The 17,761-nt window shown below is 42.2% G+C and overlaps 2 protein-coding genes across 3 annotated transcripts; both read right to left on the reverse strand.

Annotated features, from left to right (window-relative positions):
- Window positions 1–529: 529 nt before the first annotated feature.
- On the reverse strand, window positions 530–5,971 carry LOC124312142 (inactive ubiquitin carboxyl-terminal hydrolase MINDY-4B-like). The gene is made up of 7 exons (XM_046776633.1): window positions 5,647–5,971; window positions 2,505–2,734; window positions 1,536–1,707; window positions 1,390–1,455; window positions 1,236–1,306; window positions 970–1,144; window positions 530–906 (listed from the first exon to the last, which is right to left on the reverse strand). The coding sequence occupies exons 1-7, from the start codon at window positions 5,758–5,760 to the stop codon at window positions 688–690; spliced, it is 1,047 nt and encodes a 348-aa protein (XP_046632589.1). The 5' UTR covers window positions 5,761–5,971; the 3' UTR covers window positions 530–687.
- Window positions 5,972–9,256: 3,285 nt separating this feature from the next.
- LOC124312110 (inactive ubiquitin carboxyl-terminal hydrolase MINDY-4B-like) lies at window positions 9,257–16,433 on the reverse strand. 2 transcript variants are annotated; one of them, XM_046776584.1, is made up of 13 exons: window positions 15,167–16,433; window positions 14,782–15,022; window positions 13,299–13,402; window positions 11,574–11,643; window positions 11,347–11,506; window positions 11,120–11,274; window positions 11,020–11,033; window positions 10,873–10,938; window positions 10,735–10,805; window positions 10,494–10,665; window positions 9,954–10,159; window positions 9,752–9,886; window positions 9,258–9,680 (listed from the first exon to the last, which is right to left on the reverse strand). In XM_046776584.1, the coding sequence occupies exons 1-13, from the start codon at window positions 15,176–15,178 to the stop codon at window positions 9,632–9,634; spliced, it is 1,455 nt and encodes a 484-aa protein (XP_046632540.1). In that variant the 5' UTR covers window positions 15,179–16,433; the 3' UTR covers window positions 9,258–9,631. The 2 variants fall into 2 exon arrangements, with proteins under 2 accessions (XP_046632539.1, XP_046632540.1); XM_046776583.1 differs by lacking the exon at window positions 15,167–16,433 and having other exon boundaries at window positions 9,257–9,680; window positions 14,782–15,158.
- Between the last annotated feature and the right edge of the window lie 1,328 nt (window positions 16,434–17,761).

A 17,761-nucleotide genomic window follows, 5' to 3' on the forward strand; every position in this document is an offset into this window, starting at 1 on the left:
ACAATACCACTCCGAGCTACTAGACAAGTTCCTAATATACAAGTGACGTGCATGTGAAGAGGACCAGACACCGCGTTTCCCCCGCCGCCTCCATTGATTGCTCCGACGACGAGTCGTGGTGTAATCCCTTCATTGACGCCTTCAAATTCTTTGTGGTGAATAGGCTCTCCGTCGTATAAAAAAGGTGCACGTAATGGTGTTTCTTGTGCACCCCCAACACATTCAAATTGCGTCTCCGTTTATTGGGGGAATTTGTGGGGGAGTGGGGAAATAGGAGGGGGGAAGGATTTTCTTCGTATAGAATGTTGTCTCATAAGAATGGCGCAATTCCGTTCCAGTTGACGCGCGCTCCGCTCCACCTGCGGCCGAAATAGGAAAATGAATCAGGATCGATAGCGAGTGAATATAACAGGTGTTGTTTCATCGAGACTGAAGATGGCGAAGTGAATCGCGGGGCTTTTTTGATTTGACTAACTCGAAGGCTTACTTGGTTCTGATGATTTTGTCAAGCGTGCTGAGAGGCAATTCTGCATCCGTTTCTTCAAATCCGCGGGTGCTTATGTTCAAAATGGTTTCACTTGTCTGGTAATGAGAACTGGTGAAGTAATGCAACTGGAAGCTTCAAACAGAAATGAGGGTGACAGTGAGGACAGTGTCCTTTGGGTTTAACTTTTGACGCGTAAATTTTTAGATTACGTACTTGTACTCGTTTCGGTAATCCCTCATCAGAGCACGGTCTAAGCAAAATAAAAGGCCAGTTTGGTCGCAACAGATCACCAGCCAAACAGGAAAGATTGGTGTTTTTAATCGGGATCCAAGATTAGCAGCTTGTGTCTTTTCCTCGTTGCCCATCCATAAGAGGAGGCCGAGTGGTGACCGAATTAACACTCCCGTTTCCGCAACAGCCTTCAGTATAAAATAAGGTTTAAGGTATAAATGTTGTTGTTAACTTATCATTCATTTTATTACCGCATTATCTTCATCTCCTCGGTATTGGACACCGTTATGCAAATACTGACTAGCTCTTCCGGTCATGAGCAAGCATATCACACTGTTAGAAATGCTACCCTTAAAACTCACCAGATGGCTTCTGTTTGTCAGTCCGCTATAATTCGCCGCTCGTCCCATCAGGTCTTCGTTCACTCTTGAAAGAAAGAAGTAATTTGCATCAACATTTTACGGTACATTACTAGGAAATTGGTAATGATTGACTTCTTATAATTTTCGGGTATTACCGATCCAAGCCTCTGGATAAAACGGCGCTGTACAGTAAAAGAAGGACAGCCGGGCCAGGTTCTTCTTGGAACTGTTGGAAAGAAAGAGGAGAAGTTGATTTCACCTTGCTAATACAAATAAAAGTTATGCCATCGTGTTTAAGGTAATGTATACTATGTAAATATATCGGCGTAGCACGGTTACGAGTTCATCCCACTTTCCGAAAGGTACCAGCTGCAACTATATAAAGTAAATTGGAAAAAAAAAAAGTAAAGTTGGTCAACATATGCGTATGAATGTTAGATAGCGTGCGTGAATACTTTTTCAGTCACTCCGTCTTGATTGAACTGGGGAGACTCTGGGAGATATACACCAGATTTGCTTGGTAAACAGAGTACGCCTTGTCCACTTCCGGCCCGCCAGATGATGTCGGCTAGAGCTGCCACAAGAGCTTCTTTCTGTATCGTTCTCGTCGGCTCTAAAGGATCTCTTCTGTTAATTGCAAATTGAAAAACAAGTTATCAGAAAACAGTTTCACGGCATATAATAAATCGTTTTAGAAGTCAACATGGAGCGTGTAATACTACTCTTCAAGGCACGTGATTTTAGAATTTTAGAGGCCACCGGAAAGTCTTAGGCCTCATTAATCCTACATGAATATGACCTATAAGACGTGCCCCGATATGTGTCAAGGTGAATTACTATTTCGGTAAGAAAAAGAACTGAGTCATTGCATTGGAAATCGATTGTCTTGCGATTGGTAACCTTGTTTCAATGAAAAGAAGAAACTGTCAAAAGAAATCGTCCGCACGTCCAAGTTTTGTAGCCGATCGATCAGTCGGAACCGCAAGTTCTGTTTTCTATTGACCTTTGGCTCTACCTTTACCTTTATACTTTGCGTGTACTCGACTCCAGGTGGGCTAGATGCACACGTCTGATTGGCCAATAGTTATAATTCGAGTAATGTATTGCTGTCGTGTGTTTCCGTCGAATATAATACTACACGGACTGATGAGAAGGGCAAGCTAGACAAGAGCAGAAAGGAGTGTTGTACATTTATCTACTGTGTACGTCGTAGTGCAATTGAACTGACAAAGTTTCGGCAGTTCCGCCATATGAAACTGACCGTTATTGTTTATCCGATTCGATAGCAGCTGCTCGATATCTGTAACAGTTTGTTTCAAATATTCACGCATAGCATTCCGAGCATAAAAGGCATGGAATTCGTTACGCCATAAAGTGCGGTGACTATATATCGATCAACTACTAAATTATACCAAATTATGTACCGTGATTTTAAGGTTTTGTTCGGATCCGTTTCAAAGAGTAGCGTTCTCAGGACCTGCGCTTGAACTATCATTAGGACGGATCGAGCCAGGGGAGTCATATCGCCGCCGATGAACGTTAGTCCGTAGGCAAGCTGCTGTTCTGCTTCGCGGAAGACCATGCCCGGGCCACGTGAGAAGAATTCCGAGCGCACCAAACACGGACATTGGCCAAAGACGATCTGTCTCAGGGCCTGTCATTGCGCGAACGTACATGTAACGAAAGGGCAACGTTCAATTTTATTCATTAATTAACGGAAAAAGTGATCAAACTCAACGACATTTATGCATTAGTAAATGAGATATCAGAGTTGTAAACCGATTTCATTTATATAAGCTATTCCGCTTTCACAATTCTCTAACGTACAATATGTAGGGCGCATATAGGGAAAGGAGCGGATGTCTAAAGCAGCACGGAAGCGTTACGGAATTGCGTTGTTCATGGGTATATAGGAAAAGGCAAACAAGGTCTTGGAAGCCATGCTTGTATCAATCATATTGCTCAACCTTATTCCTGTTATTTTTTTTTTACCTGTCAGCGGCAGTGGGGAATAAAGCCTGCACTACTTTGGCCTTATGTTGAAAAACTACCGTAATAAGTTGCATTGGATTCGCTATAGTTTTCATTCTTTGTCAGAGTCGCTAGTGATGGCAATCAGTCTTGGCATCTCATGCAATCTTAAAAGAATTGCCGTCATCATTGGTAACTACGCGGTAGCTTATCGATTTCCCAAAATTCATTCCTGACTTTCTATAAAAACGTACGCACTAGCCCTATATATTATTTTATTCCCTCTTGGCTTCCAAGATGAGGGTCCTGGGGGGTGTTATTAAGGCGGGTTTTCGGTCTTTCTGCTGGTTTCATGCAAATTTTTATTTGGATCTTGTCCGCCCAGACCCCAGAGTGGGCTTAATCAAATTTGTGTTAACGAACAATTTGATATAAAAATAATCCCGATTATTTAGGATAATATGTTTTCCTCTACTGGGAATTATATAGCAAACAGATATGTATTAGATTTCAACGAAAAATTATTCCCTTATCGTTTTTGAGCGGTTTGGATTTTGATGGGGGAGTTTGATTTTTTATAATTTCTAATTTTCTATCGATATCGTATCGTAAGCATGCTGATTAGAACAAAATTGGACAAGTGTCGTCTGCTGCTCTCATTTAGTTAAAATTTCGAAAAAGTCAGACTCTTAAGTTCAAGATTTATATTGTTATAGATTTATTTGTTTTTTAATAACTGCCGTACTCCATGCTGTTTAGCGGGTAAATAAAACAAAGAATACAAATAGAATGAGTGTGGGAGATAAGCAAATTTGTGAAATGTTAGGTCCTGACTAACATCTATCAACTAATTGCCCTGCTTTCGATGCATGGCATCAGTTTGTTATCCATGTAACCTTTTTTTTTCTCTTTTTTGCAGATTTGAGGCCAGTGCCAGCCATCATAACCACACAAATGCAAGTTTGTCTTGTGCAGGTTTACCTTGTCATTAGCAACAATCTCAGGATCATCGCTTGGGTATGATTTCATCCTTTACTTTTATTGACATTGACTAATAGATATTTTAATGCTGCATTAACTGCATCAATGCAGTGTTTTGCATGTAAACCATTAATTCTCCCATTTATTAACAACTAAGGTTTACCCAGTGTCTTATTTTAAATGTTTCCTGCTTTGTTGTTTCTATGTCAATATTTTTTCGTAACCCATTTTTCTTGTTTTATTTAGATAAAGGGGCATACCATTGCATTGGAAATACCGATGCCAATCGAGTTACGGATCTCTCTTTTTCCCTTTTCTTGAAATGCCCTCGTGTACGCCCATGTGAATGTGGGTGTATTCACGAGGACACCCTTTTTTACCCTCTGTCTGGTGTAATTAAACTCTTCAGCGGATGGATGGAGCAACTGCAGATACCTGGCTGTATTTCACAGGAATAAAGGTAGGACAAAATTGATCTCTATTCTTCCTTTTTGACAATTTTTGGTGGCGTTGATTATAAATCGTTACGTAGTCACGGAGTAGGCTATGTTTATTCCTTAGCTAGGCGGTTGAATGCAGCTGTTATCTCTTTTGGTTTTTTTCTCAGTAAGAGATCACTAAAAATCTCATTTATCGAACGACTGCAGATCAGGCTTGTTTTGTACCTCACAACTTTTTATGTGCGCCATCGAATATCTCTTTGGCTTGTTTGCGTTAGGTTTCGGACATAGGATTTTCAATTGGCATTATTTCGTCATCTAAACTCAACTTTCTTTAAAAATATTCTAGACACGCAATCGGTGGTTTTATTTCTTTGAATCTTTTTTGAGTTTAAGACTGCTGTATGACGGCTCTCATTAACCTCAAACCGTCTCTAACCTCTCCTCGAAAACTTGCATGCATCTTTTGATAATATCGTCTGAATCAAGAGCGAATCGGAATGATATAAACAAATCCATATCGGCCATATGTTAAATTCTCGACAAGAAGTGTTCTTCGGAAGGCTTACTTATCACATTCTTTTTTTCGTTAGTTTGAGTGAGTTCAAATAACACGAAGACTAATACGACTATAGTAAACTATTGAATGGTTGACGCCATCCACCAGAGTCCACTTCCTACGGAACACTGGGGACAGTGATTCATTATTCCATCTGCCAAAACTAAGTCGTCAGTCACACTTCTTTTATGTTCATCTATTATGTCCAGTTGTCAACTTCTCCGCATGCGAGTGAGCATTTGTTTGCTCTTTGCTGGCCGAGTTTTTTTCCTCTGTGATTTCTTTCCACTTTTATTCATCCGGATTTTGTTGGGGCGTTGCGAGGCGTAATCGATTGGGTGGAAGACGAAAGTGGCGCTTGTCGGAGAAAAGGCCCCCATAAGAGGAAAAGTAAGTATGCAGCAGGCGATCGAGAAACTAACGGAATCGATTAAATATAGGACAACATCGCAACAGAACGCGACAACAGACAAACAAATTCGCTTTAACTGCCGGTCAAACCCTTTGGGGCCTGATGGAAACTAGCGGCCAACAAACAGAACGGCGGAATCACAACCGAATAGAATTTAAAAAAAAAGTAGGGGAGGAATAAATTAACAGAAAGCACATCCTTACGATTGCTGTGGCCTCCGTAATGGGTGTTCCGAGAGTAGCGGGCACTGGTAGCACGTTAGGTAAAGGTGGTCTATCAGCACCAATTCCCGTACTTCGACCCGGATATCGAGTCATTGCTGAACGATGGCCTTTTTTTCTACCAATGTGGGTGTTGGGGGGAGAGGGCGGTTGTGTACAAGGGGCACGGAATAGACTAACCCGGTTGGTTGGACGAACACGACTGACACAATTTCTTACCGATGCAGTCGTATACAACCCACGATGCAGGCCTATATAGTACCAGTTATCGACTTATCGAGAAAGCAAGTGAGCACGAAGGGAGCATTGCGCTGTCGGCAGACCGCCACGCTCGACTGTTGTTCACCGAGTGTACTCGCATACGCAACGCTTGACCTATACCGGTACACTTCTCTGGCAGATAGATATATGGGGACGTCAAAGAATAGACAGCGACGACACAATAGCCGTGGAGGACGGTGTGTTAGCCATTCGAATAGAAAAAAAGGTCTTAAAGTTTATACGGGGGAAATGTGTAGGGTCTATTCTATTTTGTACAAGCAAACGTTTTGCCATCAAACGATAGCTCCGAGAGCAATGCCCATAATTACAGGTAAAAGTCAAAAGTGTCGGACTATTGGGCTCGTAGGCGCGGCATTTGACAGAGAAAATCAAAGCGGTGTAGGTTAAAGAATTTAAAATAAAAGGATGGAAATGAAAAATCACGCAATCTAGCAATTGGAAAAGAGGGGGAAGTTGACGGCACTCGTGAGCTAACTTTATCGGCTGACTCGATACAGTCGCCTATACCACCTCTTCTTTTATACGTTTCACAGTGTCTCAGCTCTGATGTATTCTTTCTTATATCATATTTTATTCATAATGAGGCGGCAACGTTTGTCTGCTCCCATAATGTCACGACTGACTTGACATGAAAACGTCGCTACATTTTTTTGTATCATGTAGGCCATTTGAGCAGCCAAGCGATGTGAATAATAATAACGTGCCAGAGAAATCTAGCTGGGGCATCACATTGTCTGCATATTCGTACGAATCTTAACTGAGAGATCTTAACAATAAAGTCGAATAAAGTGGAACAGCGAGCAAGAAATAAGAAGCGGCGCAACAAGATCAATTACCGTATGAATGCTCCCAAATTTGATGAATAGGGCAAATAACAAACGGCACGCGAGTAGGAAGTTGTACGTTAATACCCTATTTGGAGATACGATATGATGGGTGGGAGCCATTCAAATTCATCACACTCATATCCGAGATCATTCCAGGATATACGTCTCGTACCATGGCCGGTGATTAAGGCCCAGTCTACTGTATTATTCGTATATTAGCGCTTGTTTAATTTTAGATTTAAACATAGTGTAGTCTGTAATCTATAGAGAGAATGATCGATTGAGTTTCTTATAGTTCTCTCTATTTATTCATCAGTTTTGACATGCGAATGGTAGGCATACGTCATACGTCAGGAACGTATACAACAGTTCCCACGTCAGTAGAAAAAAAAATTCTCTATGAATCTGATAACCTACATGCGCACAGCGAATTAGGAACGAATCGCATCGTTCCGACGCTTTTTCGTTGAAAAATAGCAGTTAGTTTTGAATCGTTGACTTCTCTCACTGCGCCAAGTCACGGAATTATGATGCGTAGGTACACTTTAAACTATAATCGACGTGGAAACAAACACTATCAATTTCGAGCATTGTTACCCACCCTTGTCCAGCACGGTTATAAATGTGTGTAAAGCTAAAGCTAGTCCCGCACCGTTGGTTCTTGTCCGCTTCCAAGGTTATATTTTTCCACATGTGTATAGGAAATCAATTAAACTCGGATTGGACTTGGGTAAAAAAAATGGGTCAGAAAACATACTTCTTGTCGCCCGAAACTTTTAAGGAAACAACCAAGAACCGAACGATTGAAAGTAAAATTTTAGAAGGTACCTGACGCGCATATATCAAAATACCGTATCAGATTGGGCTTTCAGAGTTAGCGGAAGGATGGGCGTACATCGATTTGATGGAGTTTTTTTTTCAGGCCTTTACAGTGTTAGACAAATAGACACATTGCTGCTCTGAATCTGGGTCAAATATATAACTGTGACACGAAGAACCATTGCTGCTGTGTCTATAGTACACCAACTGAAACGCTATATTGTAACTTTCAGCGCTGTCGATTTGCCGCCCTCCTTGTACGCGCATATAGGAATAGTTTCTCTGTTATACGAATAAGCCTGTCGTGTAGAACTGAACTTTTTTTTTGGGGGGGGGGATGGTGAAATATGAAAACAAGTTTCCGATATCCTATAAAAACCACTTTCCTTCGTGATATTGTAGGGAGGGGTTAAGGTCTGACGAATCGCCAGTCAACTCCCAAAACTTTCTGTAACAATACAAAAAGAACGTTAGACATTTTTTGTTTGTTTCTCAGGAGCGGCCGGCCCGCTGCTAAGAGTGGACAAACAACCTTTGCTGTCCACTGCCAAAGAATTGCGCGATTTTCCGACAACCTACTTAGCCTTAGCCAGCATGTCTTGTGTCTGGTCTGGACCTCATGGACCTACACTGTCAATCGATAGCACGCGACCCTCGCTGGTATAATATCCGAATAAAAATGTAAGCAAAATGGCAACTGTACTCATGATGATCAGATCTGATTGAGCCAAGTCGTCGACAACAAAACAAATGTGGGCTATTAGAAGTAGGTCTAGGTCCACACGCCGGTATAGGTATAAGAGAATCAAATATTTGAGTGTCGCACAGGCAATATCGTAGCGTGTCCAGCGAACCCGTTTACTCTCCCCTTCTTACCCGTGCCAACGCATATACCAAAGGAGAAAAGAAAAGCGGAGTTTATCGATGTCGCCGGGAACTTTTAAATTCAATTTCGGGACCATATTGCGCCAGCTGTGATTGAACTTCAAAAAGTCTGAAAGGAAACACGTTCGTGTCAAGTGCTTTCTTTCCTTTTTCTTCAAAGCCGGCGCGTGAGCTGTAAAAAACGCCCTTGAAAGTGCACAAGTCCTTTTGTTGAGTGTGCGTAACGATGCTAAATTTAGACGGAACTGTTATACTACCACACCCAGCGTGTTTGAGACTTTTCATTCACTCCATTTCATGGTAATGGCGGGTAATTGTTGTGCAGCCCGTGGCCATCACCTGCCAACTTCTAATCCTACTGGGCGAATGCGAATTTTGCGGATTATTCGCCGTCGTCGGATAACTGCTAACCTGTAACGTTTCACGCTTTTCGATCATTTTGCAGGTGCGTGGCGTAGAAGTCTTCCCTGTTATACACACAGCTCGTTGGCTAAATATAGAATTCAAAGTCTACACAGCGGGCCAGTCTGGCCCACAGCTATATTTCAAATCCCGCCTCCTTGTCTACCCCATTCACCCTGTTGTTGATTGCTGAAAAACATTGCGTCTAAATCGACGGAATGAGTAGTTCTCGTTCTGCTCGAAACGCGTAGTTGCCCCCGTAACCAACAGCTACCCAATACGACAGGTATCGGCATTGTTTGATGAACGATGAGTCAAGGCCAGGAGCCCAGAAATTTGGGTCTCGATCCTGCTCGAAATGTATGACATCCAAAACAGTGACACAATAACGACAAAGACTTTGACTGCTCGATCCGATACTCCTCGTGACGACAAAAACTGTAACTGAATGGTAGACGATATTGTTTGTTCATTGTTGGGTCGCGAGGCGGCTACATTGGAAATACCAAAAACCCCTTGCATTGTTATGTAATCACGCCAACAGAGGACTCGCGCTCGTTGCCGGCGTTCAAAAAACGAATAATCTTGGAACGTGAACGTGAAATTGAGCAACAACAAACCAGTGCATCTCGATTAAAATGCTACCACGATGGCGCGTGTATTTTCTGGAGCGACTTTCATAAATATTTTCTTTGGTGATTTAATGGCGTCATACAAAAGTCTATAAGAATAATATAGGCATCTTTATTTTTTTAAAAAAAGGGCGTTAGGCCATTCCAAGTAACACGCGCTCCACTCCACCTGCCAACAGAAAATTATTGCGTTACATAATTTCAATTTATAATCTAGGTCGTCTAACTTTTTTTAAATACTTGGTTCTGATCACTTTGTCTAACATGGGAAGTGAGACTTCTTCTTCCGGTACCTCGAGTAGCATCCTCGTTCGGATAAGAAGCACAGCAGGAGTCAATTGGTTTTGCGTACTTGTGTAATAGTGTAACTGGAACCTGTGGATGTCGATGAACAATAACTTTTAAGGGTCAATGTATTCATTTGAAATATTTTTTCCGCCACCTTATTTCTGAACGGTAGTCTCGAAGTAGATCTCGATCGTCGCTAAATAGCACCCCACTCTGCTCTGACGCGACGATCAGCCAAATGGGGTAGATTGGCGTTTTTAATCGCGAGCCTAATTTGTACGAGGCTGTTTTCTCTTCGTTGCGCATCCAAATCAGTAGTCCGATGGGCGATCGCAAATGAATTCCAGGCTCGGCGATCATCTTTTAATCATGACAAACAATCAAATAAGGTCAAGGATGTGTGTCATCTGTGAATGAGGACTTAAAAGCAAAATCTCGCTGCCACTAATTTGGTTTGACGATAACAACTAGTTACTGGCGTGGGGCGTTTCTGTGTTGCATAATCGGGGTTCAATCGTTTCTGTTTCAAACGGCCTTAGACAGCACCAAAGGTACCGGTTCTTATTACAGTATAGCTAGGAATTTCATTAATAGGAGAACACGATTCTTTTGATCTCGAAGAAAGGGAAAAAACACGAAGCTTATATAACCTATAGCGGGACACACATTTGAATAATTGAATTTGAAAATTTACAGCGTTGTCTTTATCTTCATGGTAATGCGTTCCATTGTACAGGTACGGAGAAGCTCTGCCTCCCAAGAACAGGTTAATCACGCTAAAACTAATTTCGCCAGAATAATTCACAAGACTTGTGTGAAAGGAATTCGTCGCGCTTATCCAGCGCGCCCCCATATCTTCTGCGATCCTGAAAGTGAAAAGGATAGAATTCGATTACCGAATTTAATCATGTTTTGAACTGTGAAACGCCACTTGCATTTCTATTCTTCTTGACAGGACGGCACTGTAAATTAGAAGTATCAAAGCGGGTCCGGGGTCTTGTTGAAACTAGAAAAAGTCGACATTTAATGAGGCTGGGTTAAATCAAATTAAAAACGAAATAAAAAGAGATTACCAAGAACAGATTGCGTCTTACAAAATATTGAAGTTCTTCTCGGTTGTGGCACTCAAGTAGGTTTAGCTGGCACATCAATTGAGAAACAAACCATTCATTCATTTCCAAAGAATTTCTAGATTACTATTACGACATTGCAGTACTTACTTTTTCCGTTACACCTGCGTATAGAAAGCGAAATAAAAAAGATTTCATCCGAGCATATTCTATCCAACCACAATTAAGAGCATTGCTAAATGAGACCTACCGTCTGCGTTGAAAAGATCGGATTCCTCGACGTGAGTGTGAGTAGGATGTGGCAAGCAGAGTACTCCGTATTGGCTCCCGCCCGCTTTCCAAATGATATCGGTGATTGCCGTACAGAGTGCTTCTTGTTGCATTGAGAAAGACGGTTTCAGAGGACTGCGCATATTCCAAATCAATGTTAAAATAACGCCATCATTGCTTAAGATTGTGTAAACAGATAAAACTTACTCGGGTTGGTATACCCTGACTGGTCTGACATCAAATAACAGAATACGCAAGATATGTGTTTGTATGGCCATCATTAAGGAATTGGTGATCGGCAGTCCAGCTGCGTGACTCACCCTCAAAGCGTAACCAAGATCCCGCTCCGCTTCCCGAAAAACTAGTCCTGAGGTATCGAAAAAATTGTGTTTAACAACTTTAATTCGCATGTTTGCTTTTATTCGACTTTTCACCTGGCCCTCTCATAAAATATTCGGTCTTGATTGGCGCCGGACACTCACCGAAAACGATTCGTCTCAATGCCTAAAAAACCAATCAATATTCGAATACTTTTATTTATTTTCATCATTTTCTACGTTGTTGTCACCGACCTTCAATTTATGGGTTAAATCGAACAACAAGACCAACAACCTTTGTGTATAATCGATTTGGTGTCAAGTCCTTTCTTATAATGAGTGCACGTAGACTTGCAGAGTATATATGCATAGGTATAAGACAAGGGTAAATTCAAAATAAGAAGGAGAGACATAGAGAGCCGAGCCCGTCTACTCCGACGGCAGTCAAGTAGAAAATAAAGTTGGGCGAATATCCATCCGGTCGACCGAGTCACAGGGTGTGCAGTTGTGTGTATACGCACGGACACGTTATTCCGCGTTATCCTGGACGTGGCAGTATACTGACAGCTGTCTCGCGTGCTCAGCGACAATTCATCAACGCCGACATGTCCGACAACAATCAACCCATTCAGGACTGCATCTCTCTCTCTGGCTATTTTTGTATAGAGCTTTCTCTCGCGCCTTCAGACGTGAAGAACCACCTCGCAATTCGCCCACAGAATTATTATAGGATCTTGTCGACGTCAGGAGGAACGTCAGCAGAGGCCGAAACATGACGAACATGAATTTTCATCATTGCGCTATTCCAGGTAGACGTCATGTGTACTAGGAATCTTGTGGTCACAGATCGATGACATTCTTTCCATATAGGTGCGATCAAGTCCTGGAGAAAGACGTCACACTCGGCTGGACCGACACGTCCGTCTCTCTCGTAGAGTGAACCCTTTCTAGTGGATCGATGCTGAAATGTTACAGCTGGGCATTTCAGCGAATGTTAAGAGGCGTGTGCGGTCGTTTAGCGGTCAAATGAGGTTCAGACCCGTCAACCCTGCCCATCAAAGAGCGCGAGGTTTTACCGCAGAGTCTATAAAAAATCTATGAAAGCCGATATTACAGTTGGAATCATTCACGCGCTATTTCGTCACCAAGTGTCGCACACCGCACGCTATTTTACCATTAAAACAACATTCAGAAAATTTTTTTTACGGCTAAAAATGGATTCATACTCGATCTGATTATTGGTTACTTAATATATCTATTTTAATTTGAAAGAAGCAAAAATAAATTATAGTTGCCGGCTAGCTAGCTTTTACCCCGCCCATTTTTCGCACCTTACCGTAGTTTATTGAATGTATGTTTGTTTCAAACATTCGCGTGTTCGATAAACATTCAGATTTTGAATATGGGAATTCTAATGTTATTTCGATACGTTGGCGTGAATTCGTGTTATTTTCACTTCAAATTATCTTTGTGCTGACCGGTTGTGGTATATTCAAATCTCCCTAAATATTCTTGTTCAAAAAATGTTTATAAGAGCATCGCAAAGTGGAGAAAACTTCACTCATTTTATTACTTAACAACCGATGTGAGTGCCCGTTTAAGAGCTTATAACGTGTCTCGCTTTTGATGATGTTGAAGTTGCGCAAACATTTCGAATTGTTTGGTCAATCTCCCCAGAAGCCAACAAGTACATATATACATATAACTTCCGTGTGTAGCGTTCATATTCGGGTCTATTTTGGGCGGCTAAACACTCGCCACCGTGAATGAGAAAAACGCCAAGACTAATGGCGCAACGGAAGGAGTGCATAAAAAGCAGAATAATAAAGAATAAGAACTTACAACGGCGATGGACTCTGTGATGGGTTTACTTCCGTTGGCTGTGACCAAGGCCATGTGCTGGATCTGACGCGAAGCGGCTCTCTCGCGAATTCCCAACATCAGACCTTTATGGAAAACAAGAATGAAATCACAGAGTTTTAACATCTGTTGACATGTTGAGTACTTTGACATTGAACGCGAGCGTCCAGCCGAGATTTCGACTTTGGACGAAAGTTCTTTCATCCCTAGCGGACGCTACCAATCAATAGCGGCGATTAAAAGGAATAAAAGCCCCCTCCTTAAATCAAAGAGATACACACGTAGAGGGGAACCCAATAAATATTGAAAGAGCAAACTCGTGATCATGACTTCGGTGGCTGGCCAATTGACATCGCGGTCACGGTCGAATAGTGCCGAATTGACGACGATGAGCGCGTGTGATGGGGGAGAGCTGGTGACAGGATGGAAGGAAGACCGCGCTGATCGGCACGCTATTCCATCGTTGTATCCGACAGACTTTTGCAAGTCATCGTCTTATTTTGTTTTATTTTTTTGTTTTTCCTTTCGGTGAACGACCGTACCATCAAAGCGTATCATCTACGCTCATCGCAACCGCGCGTCTATTTACTCGCGATCGCCCGACCACCGGATGAATTTCGCCATTCCGGCTACGTTTGAGGGCGTGTTGCCAAGTCACTCGGCGTGTATGCTATCGCCGTGTCAAGTTACTAGGTAATATTACGGAATGCAAAGTTATGTTTGATATAACGCACTATAGGCGAACGACATCGACCGGTAACAACCCGATGATGTGTGTATATGGTGAAATTCGTGTTCCATTTGGAGGCCGGATGATTGCTGTTGCCCAGCAGAGTTGTGAGTAGAGCCGGTTGGATTGTATGTATACGTACTTTGCAACCACCACCAAGACTATATAGATAGGCAATGGCAATCCGATTCGACTTTGGGTTGGTCGAGCTTTCTTCATAAAACCATCTACTCGGCTCTCAAGTTGCTTGTGTCTGCCCAAAACTTCGTCGGCCAGCTTGATCATCGGGTCGCACTTTCTTCTTTGATAGTGTCCCACATGTACTAGATACTATACTACGCCTTGGCCGATTGAAATCACGGAAGGCATCCACGGACTACGGTCAACAAAAACAATACCATTCCGTGCTCAAAAGAATACTTTGAAGAAAAGCGGAAAAAACTTAAAAAAATAGAGGGGCATATGGGAGTTTATAGACGTTCGAGTATAGCATAAGGGACAGAAAAGGTAGTACATTTTTTCTCTTCAAATAATCTCAAGGTATTCAAATCAGATCAATATTTTTAAGAAAAAGTAAGTCAAGCAGAAACTTGGAAATATCTGTGTCACCAACTCCGGCATGCACTACTTGAAGATTTCAGTTATATTTTTAAATCTTGTTCTTATCGCATGCAGCGAAATGTTTTTGGAAATTTTGTGCACAGCTGTCATGAACTAGTATTTGCGTTTACTTACGAGAGCTGTCGGCCGGAGAGATGTTGTCCGCGATATGCGTCGCGCCATTCAGCGTCCGGGATTCCTTCCTGTCACTTCTTTTCGCACTGAGGACTGGCGGGATCTTATCCAAGATGTTGCATCCTCCATTACCCACACGGGACTCTTTCCTGTCGCCTCTTCTTGTGCACAGGATTGGAACGACGCTATCGCCATTGCCAATCCGCGACTCTTTCCTCTCGCCTCTTGCGCTTCTGTTGGCCTGACAAATGAACAGAAAAATCCTCAAACCGATGAGATGAGACGGCGAACAGAATTTCGACAACATATTTTTTTTTCGTTTTTTCCTTGCGCTTGATGTTGCCATCGTTTAGCCAACACCCAATTTTTTCCCAACAAGACTTACCTCAATGTTCATTTTTCAAGGGTGAACGAGTTGTGTCAAAATGGTGCCAAACAATTACAACGGAAGAAATCTATTTGATGGGGGATAATGTAAAGAGATGATCCTGCGCGGCTTTGCAGTCACTTCCGCATTGTGTATACTCGGGATTTACGTTGCTACTGACCGGGTAACATCAGCACGACTGCAAAGGCCGAATGACTCTCGCTATCTAAGTTGACGCCAGACAGTCTGGCGGCTGGAACTGACGCCGTAGAGAAGCACATGCAGGTGCTGCATGGCGACTCTTTTCCCTTTTCGGTTTGTGCGTGCCACTGCCACGCAGTTTACGAGCGGGTACAGTACGAGTCATGTCAATAAAAAGGGCGAGTATGACGGGGTATGTACTACCCTACGCATTTGTAACAAAAACAGCCTCTAGCGTGGTCCCGGGTTATAATCACAAGCGTCATATTACGTATGCTATCATTTCACCCTCCCGACGAGAGTCAGCTGTTTCACGTTTTAGGCATTTGAGATGTGAGATCGTTTGGCGCATAAAATTTTAAAGATTGTTACGATTGAAAGGAGTGAAAAATACAAAGTCTCCATGTATTCCCATGGTCCGGTGAGCAAACAATTTCAACTAAATACCTTTCGGTTTCAGTCCGTGCTTCGCCATAACACCATTTACTGCGCATTCACGCCGGTGTGATGATAAAAACGTCCCGAGCACGCACCAGTCCATCCCTCTTATCCCGGATAATCGGTTTTCATCAGCTAGTGATGAAAGGAGCGCGTTATATATTCGTATGCCTAGTATCAGGTCTTGGAATATTGCAGCATACATTTACGCCCAGGTAGAAAAACAACATCTTCCTCGTGTTGTCTATTTAATTCAAGGTCTACAGGGTGTGTATAACCTTTGGAAACCCCGTCCTTGATACGCATCCTGACAAAACCCTTCAGGCGGGATGAGTGACCCTTCGTTTCGTGATGCAAACTATTCACGGCGCACGAAATTTTGTAGATTGGTTCTTTTAAGAAAATTTTGGAATCGAGTATAGGGTGCATCAGGATCAGACACACAATCCATCATCATGGGAAAAAAATAACCTATAGACTGTTTATTTTTCCGCGACCTATCGTTGACTTCCGCATTGATATGGCGATCTGTTTTCCATCGATTGCAATGCTTATCTAGTACCGTGTACGTGTATGTACGCCAACAAGGCCTTTGAAGGGCATTTGAAACAAACGATTCCCCTCGTATTGGTCTCACGTGGTCTGCTTCGCTCGTGAGACTGACTCTACATTTTCTTAGTAGTTTCCAGTAGTTGTCTTTTACAATCCTATTACGTTATTTACTGCGGCATTACATTTTTAATGACACTCTGCGTAATAAGTAATAGGACAAGACAGTTCTTACCGACAGAGCTGCCCAACGCTTCATCCATCCGGGACGCTAGAGATAGAGATAGACGCTAGAGAGATTTAGAAATGTCCACTGATCAGCAATTACGACTTCTTATTTCATTGGTATGATATCTATCAAACTATGGTCTATTGAATACTAAGATGACAAATGTGAGCCGATATGTAAAAGTCGCAACTGGACAAATGACAGCTAATGCCATAAAGTTGATCGTTTTATCGATTTCTTTAGCCTACAGACAACTTTCTCTTTTTTGTTTCTGTGACTTTATTCAACTGTTTTTTTTTTCCTGGTTTCTTTTATTGGAAGAACTTGAAATGATTTGCAAGGACATGTGATGAGAGGGGAATGGGTCGAAAAAACAGACAAAAGGTGCAATAGAGAAGGGGACCATAAAGACGTTTCCCAATAGTAGCCTATAGTAGCTATAAGTCTAGGTGTATAGGGAATCACCATCTAATGAGGGAGGGAGAGAGATTTTGTATTATATAAGTGAAAGCCGTTGGGTTCCCCGAAGAGAGAAAGCCCAGTGACAATAACCGACGACCTTGTAGCATTGAAAACAAAAAAGAAAAAAAAAGGTTTTCCCCAGACATGATAACGAGGCCTTGGCTTTTCTTGATTTTAGCACAGTCTGAACACACGAAAGGGATGAGTATTATTTTATTCAGTTCTCCTTATTTTCTTTAGTACCTCGTAACCCATACGAGTCGTTTGGCGAGTGCCTAGAGATAAAAATAAATAGTTTGGGATGCATCTCGATTGCGAAAGTGAGACACGGCGATTTATTGCCGAACTAGTCGCATGCCAAACTGATGGAGGAGTACCAACCGGTACCAACTGCGTAGTTTCTGGCGAACACAGTTTTCCGTGGATCCTATCCATGTTTTCAGTGTATGGCGCAATACACGAACCAAGTTGCATCCCGATACTCCTCGTTGAAAAGGTAGGGGATTTTCTCTTCCCAAAAGTTATCGGAGGTTATGGAGATTGGCGGTGCCATTCAGTTTCCTTTGCCAAAAATTCCAATCGCAAGGCCACATATTACCGTTAAACAAAAGAGCATTTTATGCAAAGTTTATTTGCTCGTGAAAGAAACATCTTCTTTTTGAGATAAAATATTGAAATAGCTGCACTGAATACAGTATATTCTAACTAAACACGGATGTGCCCAGTTAATGAAA

The sequence above is a fragment of the Daphnia pulicaria genome, chromosome 8 (genome assembly GCF_021234035.1).
Source record: "Daphnia pulicaria isolate SC F1-1A chromosome 8, SC_F0-13Bv2, whole genome shotgun sequence".
Taxonomy (NCBI): Eukaryota; Metazoa; Arthropoda; class Branchiopoda; order Diplostraca; family Daphniidae; genus Daphnia; species Daphnia pulicaria.